The sequence below is a fragment of the Acinonyx jubatus genome, chromosome D2 (assembly GCF_027475565.1).
Source record: "Acinonyx jubatus isolate Ajub_Pintada_27869175 chromosome D2, VMU_Ajub_asm_v1.0, whole genome shotgun sequence".
Taxonomy (NCBI): domain Eukaryota; kingdom Metazoa; phylum Chordata; class Mammalia; order Carnivora; family Felidae; genus Acinonyx; species Acinonyx jubatus.
Window position 1 is genome coordinate 4,649,540 of NC_069393.1, and position 24,584 is coordinate 4,674,123.

General features: G+C 49.1%; 1 protein-coding gene across 2 annotated transcripts in view; it reads left to right on the forward strand.

The window, feature by feature from the left end:
* Nucleotides 1-3,131: 3,131 nt before the first annotated feature.
* The window catches only part of SLC35F3 (solute carrier family 35 member F3), a 394,811-nt gene continuing 373,358 nt past the window's right edge, over nt 3,132-24,584 (forward strand). For both annotated transcript variants that reach the window (XM_027047018.2, XM_053207914.1), the window contains exons 1-2: nt 3,132-3,272; nt 3,620-3,849. In XM_027047018.2, coding sequence (XP_026902819.1) covers nt 3,220-3,272; nt 3,620-3,849 — 283 coding nt within the window. In that variant the 5' untranslated portion in view covers nt 3,132-3,219. The remainder of the gene's footprint in view (nt 3,273-3,619; nt 3,850-24,584) is intronic.

Here is a 24,584-nt window from a genome sequence, read left to right on the forward strand (position 1 = left end):
TTTATCACCGAATAATCCACCATTGTACCGATGTATCACAGTGTTTGCCTACTGGGGGTCTTCTTGGTTGTTTCCGTGCTTTGGCAATTGTTAATAAATATGCTGTAAATATTTGTGTGCAGGTTTTGGGTGGACATATATTTTCAGTCTAATTTAGAAATACACCAAAGTGTGTGACTGCTGGATCTTTTGGTGGGAGTATATTTGGTTTCATAAGAAACTGCAAAACTGTCTTCCAAAATGGCTGTGCCATTTTGCATTTCTGCCATCAGTGAATGAGAGTTCCTACTGTTCCACATACTCATCAGCATTTGGGGGTGTCAGAGTTTTGGACTGTGTCCACTGTCGTAGGTATGAAGTATTATCTCACTCTTTTTTTTTGAGAGAGAGTGAGCTGGGGAGAGGGGCAGAGGGAGAGAGAGAGAGAGAGAGAGAGAGAGAGAGAGAGAGAGAGAGAGAGAGAATCCCAAGCAGGCTTCCATGCACAGCACAGAGCCCAACACAGGGCTTGATCCCACAACGCTGGGATCATGACCTGAGCCAAAAATGAAGAGTCAGACGCTTACTGACTGAGCCACCCAGGCGCCCCTCACTCATTGTTTTAAACTGTAATTCTGCAATGACATATGGATGTTGAGCATCATTTCATAAGCTTGTTGGCCATCTGTGTATCATCTCTGGTGACATGTCTGTTCAGATATTTTGCCAATTTTCAAATTGGGTCGTTCATTTTCTTTCTTTTTTGTTTTGATTTTTTAAAAATGTTTTTATTTTCATTTTTGAGGGGGGGGGCAGGGGCAGAGAGAGAGAGAGAGGGAGACACAGAATCTGAAGGAGGCTCCAGGCTCTGAGCTGTCAGCACAGCAGCCTGACGCGGGGATCAAATCCATGAGCTGTGAGATCATGACCGGAGCTGAAGCTGGATGCCCAACAGACTGAGCCACCCAGGTGCCCCTAGGTTGTTCACTTTCTTATTGTTGACTTTTAAGTGTTCTTATTTGGGATAATAACCCTTCATATGATATGTATTTTGCACATATTTTCTGCCTGTCTGTGACTTGTCATCTCATTCTCTCGACAGTGTGTTTTGGAGAGCAGTTTTTAATTTTAATGAGGTCTAAATTATTAACATTTTTTTTCATGGATAATGCCTTTGATTTTGTATTTAAAAAGTCATCACCAAACCCAAAGGCTGTCTGGATCTTCTCTGATGTTGTCTTCTAAGAATTTTATGATTTTCCAATTTATATTTAGGCTTATGATCATTGTTTTTCATGTGGATGTCCAGTTGTCCCCGCATCCTTTGAGAACACTGACCTTGCTCCATGAAATTGACGTGGCCTTTTCCTCAAAGATCACTTGGCAAAGTGAGTGTTTCTGAGCTCTGTATGTTGTCCTACTTATCCCTTTGCCTCAGCCCTCCAACTTTGTTCTTCTCCAGTATTTTGTTGGCTAGTCTGGGTCTTTTGCCTCTCCATATAAAGTTTAGAATCATTTTGCTAACAGCCACAACATAACTTACTGAGAGACTGATTGGGGTTACTTAGAATCTGTACATCAAGTTGGAAAGAACCGATATAACATTGAGTATTCCCAGTGATGGACACGGGCTATCTTTTATTTAGGCCTTCTTTGATTTCTTTCATCAGAGCTTTGTAACCTTCCTCATGAAAAAGCACTTCTTTATTCCGTGTGCCAATGTAGGTGGTATTATAACTATCAAATTCCATTTGTTCCTTATTGATATATAGGAAGTTGATTGACTTTTGTACATTAATCTTGTATCATTCAACCTTGCTATAACCAATATTTGTTTCAGTTTAATTTTTGGTCGACTTTTGAAGTTTTCTATATAGATGATCATGTCACCTGTGAACAAAGACAATTTTATTTCCTCCTTCCCAATAGATGCACGTTTTAATGTCCTTTTCTTATCAAATTGCATGAGCTAGGATTTGCAGTAGATATCGAAAAGGAGTGCGAAGAGACAGACATCCTTGCCTTGCTCCTGATCTTAGCGAGGAAGCTTCTAGTTTCTTTCCATGAAGTACCATGTTAGCTGTAGGTATTTGTAGATGTCCTTTATTAATTTAAGCAAGTTCCCCCTCTCTTCCTAGTTTGCTGAGACACAATATAATTTTAATATAAAACACGGCACAATAAGTAGTGTATATAATCTGATTCTGATTTTGTGCGAATGTATTTGACATGGGGGGACCTGGTTGGCTGGATGCGAATTTTCTTTACACATTTCTGTATTTTCTCACTTTGCCCCGATGAACCTATGTTTTATAAACAGAAAACTGACATTATGGAAAGTGATGTGTTCGGAAGAGAATGACCGGCCGACAGAAAAACGGACAGAGACGAAGGAACATGGAAAAATCCGTGGAGAGAGCAGGGGTTTAGGAATTGCGTCACCGTCACCGAGGAGAACACAAGCTCTCTGAGGGCCAGGCCGGCCTGAACTAACCCCGCAGCGTCGTAAGTCATCTCACCTGCGCCTCGGTCTCGCTTGGGAAATGCTATTTATTTCTTTGGCATCCCCAGCGTGGTCTTTGTGGAGACGGAGCCGGGTCTCTTGTTTTTCCAAGTAGTTTGCCTGGTGTTTTAGGACGAGGGAAAGGAGACCGGGAGCGGTTGGCGGGCGCGAACCGGGGCAGGGAAGGGGGAGCGGGGGGGAGCCCACAAGTCACGGGAGAGGGGAGGGAGAGGGGAGGACGAGCGCGCCCCAGCCCGAGGCTGCCGGGCGGAGCGCGGAGGCCGGGGTCGGCTCCGGAACCCCGCGCACACCCCGGCGGGCGGGAAGGGGGCGCAGGAGCGCCCCCGCCTGGCCGCGCCGCTCCCGGGCCGGGCGCATCCCGCCGCCCGGGTGCCTCGAGAGCGCACGCAAGCTCCCGGCGCTCGCTCGGGGTCCGCGGCTCCCGCGCCCGCCGTGTGCCGGGGCGACGGCGACAGGCGGAGGGGGCCCGGGCCCGCCGCGGCCGCCGGCCGCCTGCAGCGAGCGCCGCGGACCGGCCGGAGCCGGGTGAGCCGCCGCGCCCGTGTCGCGCCGCACACGCCGCGGAGGCGCTCGGGGACGGCGGGCGCGGGCGCGCACGGGCGGCGCGGGGCGGCGGGCGCCGCGCGGACCCTCGGCGGGCAGCGCGCCCACCTCCCCGGGGCCGCGGCCCCTCCGCCTCAAGTCTGGGCGCGCCCGGCCCCACGCTGCCGGTGCCCATGGGGATCCGAGAGTTTCCCGGCGGCGCACCCAGGGGCAAGAGCATCGCCGTGTGAGTAGCGCCCGGGCTTGGGGGCGGGCGGCCCTTTGCAGCCTGGGGCTCGGGGAGGGGCGGCGCGCGGCGAGGCTGCTCGGGAAGTTTCGGGCGTCCTCTCCCTCACCGTTCGCCCCGATCTGCGCCGCCCCGGGGCGCCCGGGGCCGGCGCGGGAGACGGGACCCGACGCCGAGGCTGCCGGGGTTGCCGGGGTGCGAGGCGGGCGGGGCACGAGCGGCGGCCCTGCGGCGGCACCTGCCCCTGCGGCGCCCTTGCTCGCCCTCGGATCGGCTCCTCACCGGCATCCCCCCTCCCCTTCTCTCCCCACCTCCTCCCTCGCCCACCTGCCCGCGCGCGGCCGCAGTGGCATGAGGAGGTCACCGGACGTCAGCCCCCGGAGACTGTCCGACATCAGCCCCCAGCTCCGGCAGCTCAAGTACCTGGTGGTGGACGAGGCTATCAAGGAGGATCTGAAATGGTCGCGCTCCGTGGAGGACCTCACCAGCGGGCCCGTGGGGCTCACGTCCATCGAGGAGCGGATCCTGCGCATCACCGGCTACTACGGCTACCAGCCCTGGGCGGCGAGCTACAAAAGTAAGACTCCCTCGTCCGCCGGTCCGTGCCCCCTGCCCTCCTCGCGGCGGCTGGGGAGCACACGAGGCGACGCGTCCTGCCGCCCCCCCCCCCCTCCCCCGCCGCCCTGCCCGGAGATACAGACCGGGCTTTGCAACTTTTTGGAGAGACCTGGAGACAGAGTTCTCCGGGACCTTTGGGAAATTCTGATCGTTCTCTTACGCCCCCTCCCCTTCCCACACGGCTTCTCCCTTCGCATCCCCTTGCTCTGGAGGCGTCGCATTAGGGAGGCAGATGGGAAACTCAGTGTGCACTGCACTTGTGTGGCTCTCCTGCGGATCCCAAAGTGGCACCCGCGCCCAGCCGGGCTCAGCTGGTTCGGAGACTGCAGACTTAATGGGCCTGGGTTTTCACTCTTCCCTTTGTCTCCTGGGCCCTGATGCTGGAGGACGATTCTTGGGCCTTCATTTCAGACCCCTGCGCTCCCTTTGCCTCAGGTCTTTACCCGTCCTCGGTGTAGGGGTTCTGTCTGGATCATTCTAGATGATGGCATTTGGTCCCCGAGAGATCAGTGGTTGGTGCCAGGTGCAGCAGCTGAAAGTTTTCTTGGCCAGTGGGCCCCAGCTGATACCTTTGGCAACGCTGGGATCGGTTGTATGGATAGTAGCTGCGCGAGTGGGGCCGATTTGGTGGGCATGGCTTCCACCTGGGAGGGAGAAGTTGGCTGGAAGCCACTCCAGATGCCTCTGAGAACCGTGATCAGGCGGTTCCATCACTGTCCTCGGGCAGAAACATTGCCCTTTACCACTTCAGTCAAGAAAGGAGTTTGCTTCATTCGGTTTGTAGTAAAGGCTAACAGCCTAATGATTCTGAGATATGTTTTTCCCCTTCATTGCTTGAAATTGGAACATACTTTATTGGTCCTTAGGAAAAAAAAATCAGGCTTCTGTAAATTAATCATGTTCAGCTCTAAAAATACGGCTCGTTTTCTCCTAAAACCCTTGACTCTCAAGCCGAACGTCAGCAGTATGCTAGCAATAAGCTGGTTACTTTTAAGTTATTTGCAGGCAGAAACCTAGGATTTTCATGTTTTGTTTTCATGCCCTTACTTGTTTGTAAAGGACTGTGGTGATTGCTTTTAACACTGCATAAACCTTTAAAAGGTTATCTGTGTTTCCTGCGGTCTCCTGCTTCTGCCGCTACAATTGTAGCTGGTAGATTGTCTTTGGATCACAGAAGGAAGACAAGGGACCAAGTTCTCTTTTCAGCTGGAGAATCCTGGGCATAGGATGAAACAGTGCTACAAGATTGCAAACCTTTGGAAACCATGATAGAACTAGGAGGCTCAGCTCCTCTTTCTGCTCGCTAAATTCCTATCAGGAACTTCCTGTTTCTTCTGTTCTCTGCTTTCTTGATAAAGAAAGACGGTGGTGCCATTTAACAACCTTCGTGGGGTCATCTAGCCCCTAAAGTCGTCCACAGATTTATCATTGTCATTTTATTTGTGACTGGCCCCATGTGCTTTGTAGACGTTTTCACCGGGGTTCCTGACTTCGGGGACAGACAGGGAGCCACAGCAGTGATGACTGTGTTTCGTACGGACACGCTTTATAATTAAGACAGGGGACAGGCCGTATGGAGAATGAATGGATTCTTAAATCCCCTCTCCGTGAGGCTTTGTGGAAGGCGTAATATTAACAAACAAGGCGACAGCGATCACCATGAGTGACTACACTCGGCTCATTCAACTCTTTTTATTGCCGTGGAGCTTCCTCTTTATTCCAGTCTAGTCCCTTTCTCCTAAAAGGCTTTAGGTGACAACTGACATTTTGACGAATTAATTAGATTCTAGGTTTAAATTTAGAGAAGCTCATGTTTTATTAATATAGTCAGAGATGTTTTAGGGGAGCCCTTGGGCTGTGTGTTATTTCTATCCTGAGCAGAAAGAAAAATGAAGAGGCTTATCTGTAGGTTGGGATCATTTCTTCAGTTTCTTGGTTAATAATCACTCTCAGCACACTGGGAGACATGATGATCACAAAATACATGTTATGCTCACGGTGTGCAGAACAAGCTGTGGGCTGCGGTGAGCCTTATCCTGGGCACCTTGGTATTGCTGTGCTACCTGTCTGCCATCTTTCAAGGTGGCTCATCTGTGTCTGCGCTGAGAGTTTCTGGAAGGAGCTGCGCTGAGAGTTTCTGACTGTTTGAGAGGGACTAACGAGTTAGCCGGCCAGCTTTGTAGCAGCAGACGTGATTGGCATGACCAGGTATTCGTTCCTACCTTCTCCACTTTTAGTCTTTGTTTTGGGTGGCTAAGATAAGTGAGGTGATTGTAAATAGTGTAGCAACGACCCTTGCTCGGTATTTTCTTTATAAAAGAAAATTTTTTTTAACGTTTATATATTTTTGAGAGAGAATGCGAGCAGGGAAGGGGCAGAGAGAGAGGGAGACACAGAATCTGAAGCAGGCTTCAGGCTCCGAGCTGTCAGCACAGAGCCCGATGTGCGGCTCGAACTCACAAACCGTGAGATCATGACCTGAGCTGAATTCGGTCGCTTAACCAACTGAGCCACCTAGGTGCCTCTCGTACTTTCTGTCCAGTCAGTGAGATGAACACGTTTCATGGCAGACGAGGGACTTTTTATAAGGAATTGTTTTTAAAAACTCCCCAAGGCCCCTGGGTCTGAGAGGGATGGTGTGTGTGGAACAGTCAGCTGAGAATTAAATAAGAAACCAGCAGCCAGGATGGGTCACGCACCTCTTCTCAGTGGCTAAAGTCCTCTGAGCACATTCCACATTCCATGTTTCTGAACCAAACCGCTGGGCAGTGTTTGTGGTGATTCCTCGGGTTCCTGGCTGTGAGTGTATCCAGAGCCCAGAGAGCGGGTGGTTCACAGAAGTTGCTCAGTAAAAGTTTGGTGAGTGAGTGAGTGAGTGAATGAATGAATGCCGCCTGAGATGCTGACCTCCAGGAGAGAACCTTCGAATGTATCTCTGTAGTGATTCAGGGCCTTGAATTCTTTATGCTGCCTTCCTGTCTGTTTGGAATTGCCTCACTCCTGCCCTGTGCTGCCACCCTAACTGCGTCCTTGGCTTTCCAAACCATAGACTAGACCGGAATTGCTGATGGCAGGCTTTGGTGTAGCCCAGGGTTCCTCAACCTCAGCACCATCAACATTTTGTACCGAGTAATTCTTTATTGTGGGGGGCTGTCCTGTCCATCGTGGGGTGCCTAGCAGCATCCTTGGCCTCTGGCACTCCCCCACCATCCCCTGCATCGTGACCGCCAGAAATGTTTCCAGACGATGCCAGAGGTCCCCTGGGCGTGTGCCTTTGGATAGGAAGCCCTTATAATGTAATGAGAAATGTGTCCTCCAAGGGGCTCTACTGTTGACCCTGAAAGGCCTGACCTCTGAATTCCTGACCTCCTGTCTTCCTTCCTCCTGGACCACCTATAAGGATAGAATAAACTTCTATCCTTCTGAAAGAGCCTGTTGCTTTCTCAGCTGACGTGATTCTGTCCCATTCACCATAAATTGATACCTTCTAGAAAGTGCTTTCGAATTCAGCACAAGGAGCATCATTGCTTTCAATGACTTCCTTTCCCCTCCCACCTTGTGTCACAGCAGGAGAGAAATGACCAAGTGGAACGTCCTGGGTTGCCCCCTTGCTTTCTCATCTCTCTGGTGTAGACACCACTTTGGCGGGGCAGGGGACAAAAATCGGGAAGAAGCCATCAGCAGAGTGGTAGTCAGGCCTAGGCGTCTGAGGCAGTGGGGACCGGTGGCATTTTGGCCCAGAGATGGTTGAAGTAACAACCTTTGGAGATCCTGGATGAAGGAGCATCCTCAATGCTTACTTTCGTTTACTCCTTATTTACATTCACTCATTTAGCAAATTTCTTGGGAGCATTTATGAAATTCCAGAGCACAGAGATTAGTGACGAGAAAGGAGGCTCACTGCACAGATGTACCCAGATGGACCTTTGTCAGGGAGCACAGGGCGACAGACACCTGCTGTTAGGAGATGGGTGCACTGTTTACAGTGCACAGGGATGTTGTACTTTAGGTTTTGCTAATGGGTGGTTTCTTTTTTTGTTTAATTATTAATTTTTTAAAATATTTATTTGTGTGAGAGAGAGAGAGACAAAGTGCAAGTGGGGGAGGTGCAGAGAGAGAAGGAGACAGAATCCGAAGCGGACTCCAGGCTCCGTGCTGTCAGCACAGAGCCCGACGCGGGGCTCGAACTCTCGGAACGTGAGATCATGACCGGAGCTGAAGTTGGACGCTTCACCGACGGAGCCACCCAGGCGCCCCCTTAATGGGTGGTTTCAAACAGTGAACTCTTGAACATTTTCCTAGTAAAGAAACTTTTTAGGAGTAGCTTTTGGGTGCAGGGCTGGGGGCGGGGATGGCCACGTTTATTGCTTAAAATGAGGCACAGCCGTCTCTTGAGTAGATTCGTTAATATTACATGGTGCTAAAATGAGGTGGTTTTGGAAACAATGCCGATGAGTTTCGTTTTCGGTTGTTTGTAGGGCAGAGGGTGGGCTAGTCCCAGGTGACCCTCCTGTGTCCAGCCCACTCCGGCCTGCAGTTGGCGAGTTGAGGTTCCGCCAGGAGCCTGAGGATGACTGAGGAAAACTATGGGTGAAGGTTTTATAGTTCATGCTGAGAAAGAGGGCCCTGAATAACTCCTGGTAAGAAGGCAGTCTCGTGTTAAGGGATCCTCCAGGTTAAAAATGTCGGAGAGGGTTCGTGTGAAGGAAGGGGGAGTGGTGGGCGGAGAAAGGCCATCTTTTCTACTCTCTGTGCCATTTCCGCCTGGACTGTGCATCCAGGTCGCTGACGTCGTTGCCAGTGATAACTTGAACGGCGGCTCATAGTATAATTGAATTCATGGGGAGCACCTTCTGTTCGGGCCTCCCGAAATAGGAAAGGTCAGGTCAGCAATTCAAAAATGACCCACTTGTGAGAGATTTATAATTTGGTTGTAAACGTTTATTCTAGAATGGAGCTGGGCGCATGAAATCCTAGATTGAAAAGATTTTGAAGGGGAAAAAAAAAAGTTGGAGGTGGCAGGGGCGGGCTGGAGTGAGCAGAGAGCGTAAATCACATTGCCTGATGTCTCAGACAGCCTGTCTTATTCCTGAATGTGAATACATGTTTGCAGTTTGGTAAATGGTTTCCTGAGATTCGGAAGAATCACGATGCAGAACTGTGGTCTCCTAGGGAAGCAGAGCGCCCCCCCCCCCCCACAGTAGGCTCAGATCAGGGACGGGGGTTATGCCCCTTTTGCGTCTGGTTGTGAAGTCTCCCCTCCAAGGGAGCAGAGTCCTCCGGGTTTTAAAAGAGATCTGGGCAAGGAGATCTCTCCCTATTCTTCCGAAGTGGATCCTGGTTCTGTTTACAAGGTTCCGAATCTAAAACACCAGGGGTAACTCAACATTTGTCCTTTCCCTGAGCAGCTGGAAAAATTGAGGTCAGTTGCCTTAAAAAATTAATACACATGTGGTTGAGCCATTGTGCTCTGTTCAGCGTTTTACTGGGTGTTGCTAAGGCTGCTCATTCGTGGCGTAGCCCCTGAGTGAGGGTGGGGGCAGCCTCAGGGTCTCCCGTTGGCAGGAGACGCAGACGAAATGGATCCCCGGAAGCTTCATCCCTCTGTAGGAGCAAGCACTGTCAGTCACCTCCGTGAGCCTCCGTTTTCTTGCCTCTAAAATGGGGGAGACTGCCACTCCTCCCCGAGGGTTGTCCTGAGGGGTAGGTGCAGGAATGCATATGTGGCTTCCGGCCCTTTGCCTGGCACCTGTACACAATCCTTTATTTTTGTGGATTCATCCTGCAGACTTTCTGAGCACTTGGTGTGTGCCAGGATCTAGGGGTGAGTGACACAGTCCTCGCCCCCAGATCTCCCAGAGTCGAGGGAGAGGGAAGCCCGAGGCCAGGCCGACGTACCGTGAAGACTGGCTCGGGGGTGCACGGAGAGCCCTTCCCCGCAGGGGTGAGTACAGTTCAGAAGCTGGAGGGGGAATGAGCCGCAGGAGCTGGATGGAGGGGAGGTGTGCCTTCCATGCAGAGGCATGTATACGCACAGAAATGCGCACACGCTGTTTCTAGAAGGTGACTCAGCCTGCCTGGAGCGTAGCCGCTAGGACACGCAACGGATGAAGTCGGTCTGCGAGCAGAAACCGACTCTGGTCCCTTCTGCTTCTTCAGTCCGGTGTGTGTCATCAGGAGGGGCCCTGACGCCTGTCACCTTCCCCAGCCAGGTCCCCGGCTGAGTGCCACCCACTTCTTCCAGGGAGCCTCCCTGACCATCTAGATCGGGTGAGGTGTCCTTGCCAGGGGGCCGCACGGTGCTGTCACTTCTCGTGTGTTGTCATGGCAGGTTCAGGTGTGGGGCTGAAACTTACAGACGGGGAGCTCTGTGAGGGCGGGGCTCTGGGCCGCGTCCCCTGTCCTCAGCATGGCTCGCTGCACACAGGACAGGGGTGACTCTATCCCCCGATCGCAGAGCATCTCTGGCACATGTTGCGGTAAACATTTGTTAAACGTATTAATGAAAGGTCACACGTATGCACACGTGGCTGCTACGCGTCTACGTGTCTGTGGCGTCTTCCAGAGTTACCCCGCACACAGCACTTCTGAATGCCTTCCTACGTCAAGAACTGAGCCTCCCAGTGCTCGTCTCCTGGGTCTTCACCTTGACCCAGCTGAAAACACTGACAGGCATTCCCACTCCTACAGCTACGTTAGCCGGTGCCCTATCAGAGCGCTTAGTGTGGTTTCGACAAGCCCGTGTTCAAAATGATACGGAAAAAATGAACAGAGCCCAGGGGAGAAGAGAAATGGGTCAGTGGGGTTTGAAAATTCTTGCTACTAGCAAGAATAAAGTATTGGGGGAGGGAGAGGTAAAACAGGCCCGTGACATGGCTTGGTGAGAACGATGGGAGCTGAGACCATGGGGAATGTCTTCCCAGCTCGCCATGACACCCCTACGTGCCCAGCATCACACCCTCTAGGTAGGCTCTTAAGCCAGACTTGGCATCAGCTGTCTCCTGGGCACCACAGGTTAGACTGGCATGGACTCTTGACACATACTTAGTATCTCCCTCCTGGAATTCGACGTTAAAATCAGGAGCTTGTGACCTAGTTTGGGGTGGTCTTTCACGTGGGGGAAATGCTATGGAGGAGCTCTTCTGGCTTCTGTGTGGCCCAAGAGCCAGAGAAATCCGGTCTGCACAGAAGAATTAGGCAGGTGTGCAAAGGAGCCCAGAGGGACCCGGGGTAGTTTTCAGGGCTCCATGCTGGGTCCTCTTTCCCTGCAAGGTCAAGGTCGCCATGCAGCTTGTCCTCTGAGCTCCAGGAGATGCCACTGTGGCAACGCCACAGCCCCTTCCTGTTGAGTGAACAGAAGCTGTTTTTTTCTGGTTTTGTTCTGCACAGCTGCAGACCCCCGTCTGAATAATATTTCTCAGTGACTTTTGCTCAGGCTCATGTAGGGCAAAACAAGGGTATACATACCAAAGAATTTCCCATTGGAAATAAGAAATCATGTTCTGACTGCTGAGATCAAAAAGATTATGGAGCCTTCGTCACTGGAAAGACTCAGAAAGAGGCAGGCACTCAGTAACCCCAGCTGGATTAGGTATTTACTTACCCTGTGGTAAGGGTGAAGCAGATTTGGTTTAGTTTGTTGTTTTTTTTCCTTACGTGATGTCTTTTAATTCAGCAGTGAGTGTGCGTCGATCAATAGAGTAATAGGCCAGTTGTGTTTCCTTATCTTATTGCAGAGCCTAGAAGGGAACTTTGCACAATTTGGAATCTGGTAAATTCTTTCAGTTCATGATGGTGACAAGACCTTGAACAATTGCCCAGGACACGGGCACACGCTTTTCCCTTAGGCAGCTTGAGGTAGCCTTCACTTATGACAGCATTCGAAATCACAGGGAATGAGTTGCCCCTCCCAGGTGATTTGCAGTATGGAAGGGCAGAGTGTATGTGTCATGGGTTCCTGAGACTGAGAGATTCAGTGAATTTCTCAGAGCACTTTTCAACTTTTGACAGATGTTTTCTGTGACATTCATATTTTCTCCTTGTCAGTCTGCTGTGTGTCATCTACCTTACTTGCCTAGATAAGAGTCTATCAGGAAATTACTTTCATCCCTTTTCACCGTCTACTTTGTAACAACGTTGCGTAATCAAAATTCAGGCACGTCCTCACAGTTTTATCTGAAGGGGTCAGAAGCAAGATGCTTCTTGATGAACGTGGACTTGGCTTCCTTATTTTTCTTTTCGTAAATCGAGTCTGTTCATACTCAATGAACATATATGAAGATGCCCTCTTAAAAAATGAATATAATTATGATTCTGGTGTGAAACACTTGGGTTTTCTGGAGTGTTCTCGTGCCATGCGCGTGTGGGAGTTTAAGGAACACTTTGCACGGAGAGTGCATATGCCGCTGTGCGTTACCCTAGGCAGGACTCGGAAGTCTCCATCTCTGTGCATTTTGTTTTCAGAAAAGAATAAAATAGTTTGAAGACCATTTAAATGCTGTAATCCAGAGTGGCAGAACTCAAGGATTCATCCAAACTCTTTAAAAAAATTTTTTTTTATTACGTTTATTTTTGAGAGGCAGAGAGAGAGACAGAGCATGAGTGGAGAGGGGCAGAGGGAGAGAGGGAGACACGGAATCCAAAGCAGGCTCCAAGCTCTGAGCTGTCAGCCCAGAGCCCAACACGGGGCTCAAAGCCACGAACTGTGAGATCATGACCTGAGCCGAAGTCGAACGCTCAACCGACTGAGCCACCCAGGCGCCCCAATCCATCCAAACTCTTTTAAGTCAGCATTCTGTTTGATTAAATACGTAACATACAAAATCTTTTGTATATTTATGTGATTTTATGCAGTGGGTATGCTCTCAAAGTTACATGTGAATAAAGTTACATAGTTAGAATTTGTTCTAAAAATTCTAAAAGTCACTGAGGACTTTTCAGTGTGGTGGCTGGAGGTAGAGGAAGGATCCCTTTGCAACTAGACCCCACCGCCATCATACTCTCTCTCGAGAAGCCCATGGCCAGGCAGGGCCTTCAGAAAATCACTGCATAGAATGTCAAACACTGCTTTATGATAGGGTCTATTTGTGAATGATTTGGAAACAGATCAAACAATAGAACCAACCATGAATGTGTATTTATCCATCCACCCGACCATTCATCATCCATCCATCCATCCATCCATCCAGACATCAAACAGTTCACTGCTTCCAAAGGGCAGCAGATGTATTCACTTCTAAGGTAAACATACATACACGGTGTAGTTACTGTTTTCTAGAAAATTACGTAGTGGAGAGATAAGACAATTCGTAAAGTCCCACACATTCCTTGTGTTGGGGCCATCTCACAGGTGCGCTACATGTTTCTCTGGTGTTTCGCTAGCGAAATACCTTGGGGTATGTGGGATCAACATTGAGCAGCCTTACACTAAGATCTGTACTGCGTACATGATATTGTATATTTTATCATAGGGCACCGTAATCAGCAACGGGAAGGTCCTGAGCCGCAGCGAACTTCTTTTTCTGTTCGTTTGGAATTGTGAGCTCTGCGGCCGTAATCAGAATTCTAATTCATGTATTTAATGTGTCCCAGCCATTAAACATTTTTTCCCCTCTTTCTTGAAATCCTGCAACAACAAGGATTTTCTGCTGGGTTATTGAGATTAGGCCACAAAGCCGGCACATTTCCCCCCTAATGTTTTATGCTTCGGACATTCTGGTTCTTTCCGGTGCTAAAGGAAGCTGGCCTGAGACACGGGCCGTTCTTCTTCCTCTGACTAGGGGCCTAGCAGGAATACAGTGGCCTGGAATTCAGAAGAGCTGGGATTGCGTTCCCGCGCTGCTGTGCATTCTGCCTGAAAGAACACTTCTTTCCGGTGCCTAAAGGAGGAAATTCCCACGTCCGTAGAAATCCGCTTCTCTGGCTTCTTCTCCTGGCTGTTAGGCTGAAGAGTCCCGACGCCGCCCAGTTCATATAGCTGTGAAGGGAGTGCTGTTGCTGAAGGCCAGCTCTGCTTTTGTTCGTTAATAAAAAATCAACACGTCCCGATGACCGCGACCGTTACTTTCCATAATGTCGAGAACGCAAGTTAGGATCTGGAGTCTGGACAGCAGTTTCTTGCGTTCAGGTCTGGAGCCACTTCCTCTTGTGTGGATGAATCTAAGACTCGGGGAGGTGGTTGAGCTAAAATGTAGGACACAGGTTGTTGGAGGCATTGTGCGCTCACTTCTGCCTCTCTCGCTTGCCTTGTTGCTCGATCCCCACCTTTTCTTTATGCTGAGCACGTGGGGTCTGAGCACCGGCCGAAGGCCGTGTGTCCTGGGAACTGATGATCCCTGATGGTCAGCACGTGGCCTAGAGGTATTCGGATCAGTGCCTAGGGTTCTAGATTTCTCTACGGCTTTTAGGTTGACGCGGCTCCTGTAGGTGAGGGATGTGACTTAGGCGACTGAGGATCTTGGCCACCTCATATCTAATAGGAAGCTGGGAGGTGACAAGATAATGGTGATGCTCTGGTGATCTCTTGTCTCAAGGCCAGCACACTACACTGGGACCGCCTTACTTTCTATCTAGAGGTGTCTGGATTGCTTTGGGAGAAACATAGTCTAAAGAAAAATCACAGAACCATTTTCCTTTGTGCCATACACACGACTCTAGGGAGAGTACTTTACTTTTGACATTTCCGGTCACCCAACTATGTGATTTTTTTCCACGCCAAACACTCCTGCAGCACCAGCTGGGTGTCTTGAGGTTTAACTCGATGCTGATGTTATTATGTACGTGGAGGCAGCGTCAGGCCCCACAGGCGAAAGACTCAGTTCTACGAGACCGCCCCCATGTCCAACAAATCCCCTTATTACTGGTGCTTCTGATCTACTGGCTGGAATTTGGAGGTTCCCACAGCTCCCTCCTTGGGTTTGAGTCATTTGTTAGAGTGGCTCACAGAACTCAGCAAAATAGTTGACTTATTAGATTATCAGTGTGTCATAGGAGGATGTAACTTAACAGCCCCGAGGGAAAGATGCACAGGGCAAGGTATTGTGGGAAGGGGCATGGAGCTTCCGTGCCCTCTCTGGGGGCACCACCCTCCCAGCACGTCTCCGTGTCTGCCCACCTGGAGGCTCTCCAAGCTCCAGCTCCCTCCTCTTGGGTTTGTATGGAGGCCCCATGACATAGGCAGAGTTGATTAAATCATTGGCCATTGGTGCTTGATTCACCCTCCATCCCCTTTCCCTTCCCTGGAGGTCAGAGGGTGGGACTGAAAGTTCCAACCCTCTTTTTTTTTTTTTTTTAAAGTTTATTTGTTTATTTTGAAAGAGAGAGAAAGAGAGCATGTGAGTGTGAGCAAGGGAGGGCCGAAGACAGAAGGAGAGACAGAATCTCAAGCAGGCCCCACAGTGTCCATGCAGAGCATGATGCAGGGCTCGAACTCACAAACTATGAGATTATGGCCTGAGCCAAAATCAGGAGTCAGGCACTCAACTGACTGAGCCACCCAGGTGCCCCTGAAAGATCCAACCCTCTTTTCACAGGGTGGGTTCCCCTGGCAGCCAGCCCCCATCCTCAGAAGTTCCAGAAGTCACCTCATGACTATAAACTCAGCTGAAAAGGGCTACTTAGGAATGAACCACAGAAGAGACTCATTTCACCTTTGTTGCTCTTATCATGTAGGAAATTCCAAGGGTCTTAGGAGCTCTGTGCCAGAAATGGCAATGAAAACCAAATATAGGTCATCTTTTTTAAAAAAATTTTTTATAATTCCAGTATAGTTAACATACAGTGTGAGTTTTTGATGGACAATATAGTGATCCACAGTTCTGTACGTTACTCAGTGCCCATCACGATTAAGGGTACTCTTAACCCGTTTACCCATTTCCCCATTTCTCCCCTCCCCATCCCTTGGTCTCTGGTGACCATCAGTTCTGTGTAGTTAAGAATCTGTTTTTTGGTTTGGTGTATATTTCTTGTTATATGTTACAGTACCACGCATAATTATAAAAGCTTTTGGAGGCAGTCAGGGAAATTTGAAGGTCTTCTGTTTATTTTGTGGAATACTGTTACTTTTCTTGGGCTTAACAATATTCATGTGGTTATATAGGAAAATGTCCTGAATCTTAAGAGATAACAAAGTATTTAGGCATAAAGTGTCATTATGTCTGTAATGTACTTGTAGTCTGTAAACTACTTTCATGTAGTTCAACAAAAACAAGGATGGACAGGTAGGTGTGATGACAGGTGAACAAAATGGGGCAAAAATTTTAATATTTGGTGAATCGGAATAATAGATCCATGTGTATTCATTGGACTGTCTTCCCAACCTTCCGATCAATGCAAACATTTTCAAAATAAAAAATGCCATCGTTCCAGCCAATGGCATAGCATAGGTCAGGCCTAAATGAGTTGGTTTAGAGTTATCACGTCAGACTTTGGCCACGAAGTAGGGAGGAGCGTGTGAAATTTGACAGGTTGTCTCAGGGAGGCTGGAGGTGGAGGCTGGAGGTTCTTCACTTGAAGGCAGCATAGAGCTGGCTTCCGGCCACACTCAGCATATTCAGTACCACCTTCCAGGTGGGACCCAGCCTAAGCGTTGTGGTCTAAGCGTTCGTGTCCCCCACCCGGTTCGCAGGTGGAAATCCTAGCCCCCGGTGTGATCGTGTAGGGAGAGGTGGGGGCCGCTGGAAGGTGGTGAGTTCACGAAGCGGGGGGGGCCTCACGAATGGGATTAGTGCCTTTTTAAGAAGAGAGCAGAGAGTCAGCTGGCTCTCTTTGTGCCATGTGAGGATACGAGAGTTTGGCAGATTCCAACGCAGAAAAGGTCTCTCACCAGATCCCAGCCACCTTGGCACCTGCTCTCAGACTCCCGGCCTCTAGACAGTGAGAGATAACATTTGTGTTATTTCTAGGCCACTCAGTCGTGGGAGTCTGTCATGGCAGCCCGAATGGAGTGAGGCACTGAGGCTGCGTTTGTCTTGATTTCCCTTCACCACCTCCGGCCACGTCCCCGTCCCTCAGACCTGCTCATTGCCCGGACAAGTTTATGACAGGAATGTGGTGATGGTTTTGTGGGTGTGTACCCATCTCCACATTCCTCAGGTTGTATATGTTAAATACGTACAGCCTTACGTATGTCGGTCAGACCTTAAGTGGTGTTTAATTAAAAAAAAAAAAAAAAAAAGACATGCTCTTTGCCATGTGGGACATGTCTCAGGTTCCAGGGTTCTTTTGTTGAAGGACACCTGTTTTTTTCAGAGACTTAGATTTCTAGCCCATGTCTCTAAATGCTTTTAACTTTGTACCCTGTGAAATAAAAATGTGCTTGAATTTGCATTAGAGTCTGCGAAACAGGCTGTTTTCCATGGATCAGTTGGCCTGCAGTATAGACTGTGTTCCAGTGCCGCGTCTCCAGAACTCCGGCATCTCATCTCCTGTTGTATCGTACATCTCTCCTGACCAACTCTGTCTTTCCTCTTGGCTCCCAGGGATTAGGGTGAGGCCATAGAGGGAAGGCCATTTTTTTTTGAGAGATGGTCCCCCCAAAATTGCTCTATCAACTACTACCTGGAGAAGGGCACTGTGGTGGCAAGAGAGAAAGAGAGTTTCCTGGTTCCCATCACTCAGCAGGCACGCTATAGACGATGAAGAGTTGCCATTTGCTATTCCTGGCAGAGTTCCCCTCAGGGGGCCCCTAGGAGGGCATTATTATCACTGTTTGTGGATAGAGAAATGAAGGCACAGAATAATGAACAGACCACACAGGGATAATACGACTTTTGCCTCAAGGTAAATACATGAGTATCGGAGGCAGTCTGATGAGTTGTGAGGGTTCCTTTGTTGAAAGAGGGAAAGATATTGGGGCACCGGGGCAGGGGGCTCAGTCGGTTAAGCAGCCAACTTTGGCTTTGGTCATGATCTCTCGGTCTGTGGGTTCGAGCCCCACATTGGGCTCTGTGCTGACAGCTCAGAGCCTGGAGCCTCCTTCTGATTCTGTGTCTCCCTCTGTCTCTCTACTCCTTCCCTGCTCATGCTCTGTCTCTCTCTGTCTCTCAAACATAAATAAATGTTTAAAAAAAAAAAAAAGCACAGACACTACACTGTGTGAAAGAGGAAGTATTTACCACGCTGGGAGTGGAAATGATTGATTGGTTTCAGAATAAAGTATATGCAAGGTCAGAGAAAGTGGTATCGAGCAGCAGGAAGGCAGGAGTGGGGTTTGAATTTCAGACTGTTCTCGCGAGAATCATGTGTGGGAGGTGCTAAACCCAAAGGAGGAGAGACGACAGCTACTTTGTAAAGCGGCTGCGAACGTTTTGTAGTTGCCCCAGATGAATATCAGCGCTCACGTCTGTGAGCTATACGCCCAGAAGTGGAGGTTCAGGGCTGCAGTAGACAGAACACTCACTCGAGATCTGCTCTGTCCCTCGTCCACCTCAGTGAAACAGTGGTCATGTTGGGAGGCCTCTGTGGCAAAGAGCTGTGGGTGGCTTTTTATAGTCGAGGGAGGTACCCAGCCAACAGCCAGCAAAAGACTGAAGCTCTCAGTCCAACAGCCACCAGGAACTGAATGCCTTCAGCAGTCATGCCGATGGAAAAGCAAATCCTTCCCTGATTGAACCCCTAGGTGCAGCCTCACCAGCACCTTGCCTTCATCCTCATGTACCGAAAGTGGCGGAGAATAGGCCGATAAAGTGATCGCTCAACAAGGGTAGAGAAACCGAATCAGGCAGAAGCCTGTACCTGAATTTTGGTTTTGGCTCGGCCATTTCCTAACTGGGTTATTATTGACCAGGTCCCTCACCCGGCCTGGCCATCCCTCACCTTTTGTGTGCAGTGAAGGCATTTGGCTAGATTACCTCCCGAATCCCTAGCAACATGACATTTTAACGAGTCTAAGATTTACCTGCGACATCTGAGGAACTCATCTACTCTACGAATGAATGTTTAGAGGTAAAAAGAAAAATTAGGAGGCTAGCCGAACTTGTGTCCTACCTAGAAAATTAGCCCGGTCGAACCACCTCTGCCGTATGTAGTCGGCAGAGCCTGCAACTTGATTCTCTGCTTCTGAGTCACTGGAGAGGGAAACGCACGGATTAACCAGTTTCTTTTTTGATTCCGCCACTCTTTTCCCCTTATATCTTTGACTCCACTGACCAAAAATATCCTGACTAAATCTTCCCTGATTAATTCTGTTGAACGCTAAAACACGGCCAACTTAGTGTTTGCATTTCTAAACCCTGAAAAGAAGAGAAACGGCAATCTGGATTTCCAGTGAAATCCTTAAAGAATCTAAGGACTGCTTCTGAGCCCCAGGAGCACCTGTCTTCAGGTTACATCTTTGAGGGAGCAGAGGGAGCGCCCTGGAGACTCGACCCTGGTTCTGTTGTTGCCATAAGATGGTTATGGGGCTTTGAATATGTTCCTTGAAAAAGAAATTGTGTCATCGTTGCAGCCACCTGAGAGCTCAGTGGGTCTTTGTGGTGAGGAGCTCTGTGGACGTGGTTTCCATAGACTAACTCTGGCCTGCAGCTGTTCTTGGAAGGGAGGGTAAGAATAGAAGTGGGGAAAGTTTGAAAGGCTGTTGACGGGACCGGCTTTTGGGAGTTGCCCCTTTGAGAACGGTTGACAAGGGGAGTGCCTCGCACCCCCAGACGTGGAGAGCTTTATCTCACGCAGGTTCCGATGCACAGAGCTGTCCCCGGGAGCATCTTCTCAAGTGTCACGTGGGGAGGGACTCGGCCATTCCTGTCTGTTGTCACAGCAGGTCGTAACTTTGCTGTCTTCGGGCAAAGCTAGCCACGGTTGGACTTTTGGTTTTCTTTCTCAGCAGAAAGAGGTATAAAGCATCCCCCCCCCCCCCCCCGCTGCCCCCAGCAAACTCCAGATGTTAGAGGGCTGGCATGGGGAATGGCGAATCGTCCATTCACAGTATACCACAGTGCTCGTGCGTGGTTCTCAGGGTCCTGCTGAAGTCTGTGAGCTTTGCAAGAGAGAATGCCCTCCGACGTACTCTGTGATTCCATCCATCTAAAGGTCACAGATTGGCACAACTAGTCTGTGGTGCTAAAAGCCAGAAGAGTGGTTACATGCAGGGTGTGGGGGCTGGGAAGGGGCTATGGAGGGAGCCGTCTTTCTGGTATGGTGATAATGTTCTGGAGGTAGTCTGGACGGCAGGCTGTGTGTAAGTAAAAAGTCGTTGGGTGCTTTGCCGTATTGTGTACACCTCACCTGAAAAATCTTTTTGTAAAAGGTGGTTGTTGGGGATGGGGATTCCTCCCTATAGAGATATGGGTCACTGGGCGAATCAGGCTGTTTATGGAGGATGGTGACCCCTGTAGGACCTGTGGCTGTGGTTCTTTTGTTGTCCTTGTCATTGTTGTTCCATTGAAGTCCTGAACAGCAGGGCCACTTTTAAACATAGCCCGTTTGTTTTGCGCAGTTTGATGTTTGTAAATAGACGCACATCGCGTTTCCCCTGTCTGTGGGAATGCTGCAGATTCAACTCATCTATGTACATCCTGCTTTAGGGCGCTGGGATTTCTGAACAAGTATATGCTCAGAGAAGACCACAGGTTTTGGCTCTGTAATGACAAGGACACTAAGGCCATGGTGAAAATAACCGGGGCTTTGTGTATTACCCTCTCTCTGTACCATTATTTTCCTACTTCCCAGTTTTCTCCCAGAAGATAACAAAGGAGGTAGAAGAAAGGTAAAGCATAGTTGGCTCACTTAGAAGTTTTGTCTCCGTTAATTGTGAGTTTTTATGAAGACAGTAGTCCAAACTATAAGGTTGGAGGGTCTCTCCTTGCTTAAATTCCCACGCTTTTACTGACTCCAGATAGTCCAGCCAACTTACTGCTGGCTGTGATTTTGAACACCATCCTCTCCGTGACTTTCAGTTCAGATAATTGCAGGTGCAAAGTGGATGTTCATTTGAAAACTTGCAGTCCACCAGCTTGTAAATTTAAATTAGAAAACAAAGTAAATTTAGTCCTTAGAACCATACTTTAAAAAAAATTTTTTTAAGGTTTATTTATTTTTGAGAGAGAGACAGAGTGTGAGCGGGGGAGGAGCAGAGAGAGAGGAAGACACAGAATCCGAAGCAGGCTCCAGGCTCCGAGCTGTCAGCACAGAGCCCGACGCAAGGCTCGAACTCACAAACGTGAGATCATGACCTGAGCCGAAGTCGGACGCTTACCGAATGAGCCACCCAGGGGCTCCAGAACCATACTTTTAATATAATGGGGGTAGAACGAAGCATTTGTTTTCTGCACCTAGGGGCTGTGAGCCTTCTGGTCTGCAGATTCTAGCACTGGAGACACCACGTTGGGGGCTGGAAGCGGGACTGAAGAGTGAGGACCTGCACAAAGCAGGGGCCAGACTGGACCAAATGGTGTCCGAGTCCTGGGCAGGGTGGGGTCCGACTGCGTTTCCAAAGCACGTAGAGATCATCTCTGGCTTTGATACGATTCGCTGCTTTCTGGAACAAAGGGCCTGGGGTTGGGCGTGACACGCTGTGTCCAGCTGGAGCGCGATTGTGTCAGGTGTCTGTGTTCTTGGAGTGCTGCCAAGAAGGTTGGTGCACGGCGTGGGCTCTTCATCCAAGTGAGTTCAGATATGTCCAGGTGATAAAACGGATGCATGCGTTATCTCTCACATTAAAAGTGGCCTCTGCCCAGGGGCACTTGGGTGGGTCAGTTGGTTAAGCGTCTGACTTCGGCTCAGGTCATGATCTCGCGGTTCGTGGGTTCGAGCCCCGTGTCGGGCTCTGTGCTGACAGCTGGGAGCCTGGAGCCTGCTTCAGATTCTGTGTCCCCCTCTCTCTCTGCCCCTCCCCGCTTGTGCTCTGTCTCTCTCTCTCTCAAAAATAAATACACATTAAAAAAAGAGAGGCCATCAGGGGCGCCTGGGTGGCTCAGTCGGTTAAGCGTCCGACTTCAGCTCAGGTCATGATCCCACAGCCCATGAGTTCGAGCCCCACATCGGGCTCTGTGCTGACAGCTCGGAGCCTGGAGCCTGCTTCGGATTCTGTGTCTCCCTCTCTCTCTGCCCCTCCCCTGCTCATGCTCTGTCTCTGTCTCAAAAATAAGTAAACATTAAAAAAAAAAAGTGGTTTCTGCCCATGTGAGCTTCCCTAAGTGAGGTTTCAGAGACAAACGAATTCCCCAGGGAACGGGGCTTCCTATTCCCCATTTTCCAAGACCTTTTTGATGTTCGTGTTTCCGTTACATTCGCTAGTAGATCTTGTCTATGCACTTGAGTTCCTTACTCCTACAAAAGGTCTTCACAAACCGCCTTACCTAATCCAGATCATTTCCCTGAGAATAACTATGCAGCTAAATGGGTTGTACTGTTGGATTGTGTAGCTCAGATGCATTTAATTTGCCTTAAGAGAAAAGTAGCATTAGACAAGAAAAAAATAAATTTTTACTAGAAATATTTTAATGAGCTATTTTAAAAATACATTCTCCTTGAAGTAAAATATCCACAATGAGGAATGAATAGAAGTCATAAGCGTGCAATTTGATGGACTTTTACAAAATGGATATATTCATGTTTCCTGTATCCAGATCACGAAATAGAATATGATGGGCATGTAGGCTGTTTATTTTTGACACCCATATAGGAGCTCTGTGTGCTTAATTTTAAAACGATAAAAAAAAAAAAGCCATAGGCTTTCACTCCTATAGCTTCCTATAGAGGCAAAAGCTGTTTCAATGAAAATCTAGCTGTGTCCTGTCCTTGATAAGGAAACTGTGTCTGCACAGGTATTTTGTTGCAATGATCAAGGTGTCTTTCATGCATTCTAATGTGGGCATCGTGTCAAAAATGGGATCACATCGTGCTTCTTAGAAAAACTGGGTTTTTAGAAAACTTCTTAGAAAAACGGGGTTTACTTTATAATTGTAATGCCCCTTTGAAAGAACTGTCTTCCAGACAGATCTCTGTGCTGCAGTGCTCGTATCTGTTTATGTATGGTTGTCCGCCTGGTTTAAAGTTATTTTAAAGTTCCTGTCCTTGAGGGTTTTTTTTTTTTAATTTTGTTTTGAGAGAGAGTGTGCATGTGCACAAGCAGGGGAGGGGCAGAGAGAGAGGGAGAGAGGGAATCCCAAGTAGGCCCCAAGTTCTGTGCAGAGCCCCGACACTGGGCTCCATCTTACAACCGTGCGATCATGATATCAAGAGTCAGACACTTAACTGGGTCACCCAGACGCCCCTAAAGTTCCTGTCCTTAGAGAACCAGTGTCCAGTAAGTAGTCTTTGTATATGATTCTCTTGATGGTTTCATTTCTTGACAATGGGTGGGTTTCTTGACTTGCTTTATTGTGTGTCCCATAATATTTGATTGGCCACTGGATGTTACATGGACAGAATAGACTGGTACGTATTATTGGTGCCCATGGGCACACATCGTTTTGTACCAGGCCATTAATGTGGGAGGTTGACTCAGTCTAGCCGAGTTTGGGTTTTCTTGGGTCTTCCACTTTAACCCTCCCTCAGCAGCAACGGATCTTTACCTGTATCCCGGGGGGCAAGAGGATTTTCTGTTTCACCCGCAGAGTGAGCTGTCTTTGCTCCTACCCCCACCCCAGTAGATCTTTTCCCTTGGCCCTGGAGTACGAGAGTTTGCTGCGCAGTGGCTGAAGGCTTTTGCTTAGTAAGAGAGCAGGTTTGGGGAAGTGGACAGGGCACCATGCCTGTCTCCCAGCAGCCCCATCACCTGCCACAAGTCTGTGCCGCCCTGAACGCCTCTTGACGTCTCTGGCCATGCCCCAGATCCTTCTAGTGAGCTAGTGGGGGAGGACTCAGGGCAAAGAGCTTGGGACTGGGTGCAAACTCCCTTTGCGTCGGAGACTCTTAGCTCTTGCAAATTGATACACTAGGGTGCACTTTGCCTTTAACAATTCATTAAAAATGTGACTGATTTCTTCTTGCCCACTGCTCTGGAAACCTCCTCTTTCTTCCATGCTCTGCTAAAGGTGAAACAGATGGTATGCTTCATCTCAACTCCCAGGCACTCGTCACTCTTCGGAATTCTGTTTACACGTCTGCCCTGTGACCTCTGCTCTCGGAGGGGCTCAATAAATATTTTAAGTGTTTAGATCATCCAGCTCTTTCTTGTTGTTTGGGTGGAATGACAATTCTTTTGAATCTTTCCACATACTAAGGCAAATCAGTACTTGGTTTTAACTTTTAAGTTAGTATTAATTACGTATTTGTTTTTGGTGTTGGCAAATAGTACCAACTTACCAAGAGGCAAGGTCTTAAGTATTACTCGTCTCCGGGCCCCAGGTTAGCGTAGTAAAGACAGAGACACCTGTTTCCGGAACCATTTTTGATCCTTAGATAATTATATGTAAAAGGGAAGCAAAGTGACATCTCTATCTCAGGTCAAAGGTGTAAACTTTTTTACTGGTTAGCTTTTTATAGATCACCGTCCCGTCCGTATCATAGTATCTTTGCCGAATGTCTCGTGGTCCATGCCTGTCATTATGAAAAAGCCACGTCTCAGAACAAGAGAGGAGGAGGTGCGTGAGCGTTTGGTGCTTTTCCTCTTGAGCCCCATCCAGTGCCACTGTCTTCTTGCAGACCCTGCCACTTAGCAGTTAGCAGTCTCTACCCCTTCTCGAACCGCCTCCCCCCACGAGTCCAGCGGTTTATAGCATTTGGCCCCAGATACCTTCCCTCCATCGAAACAAG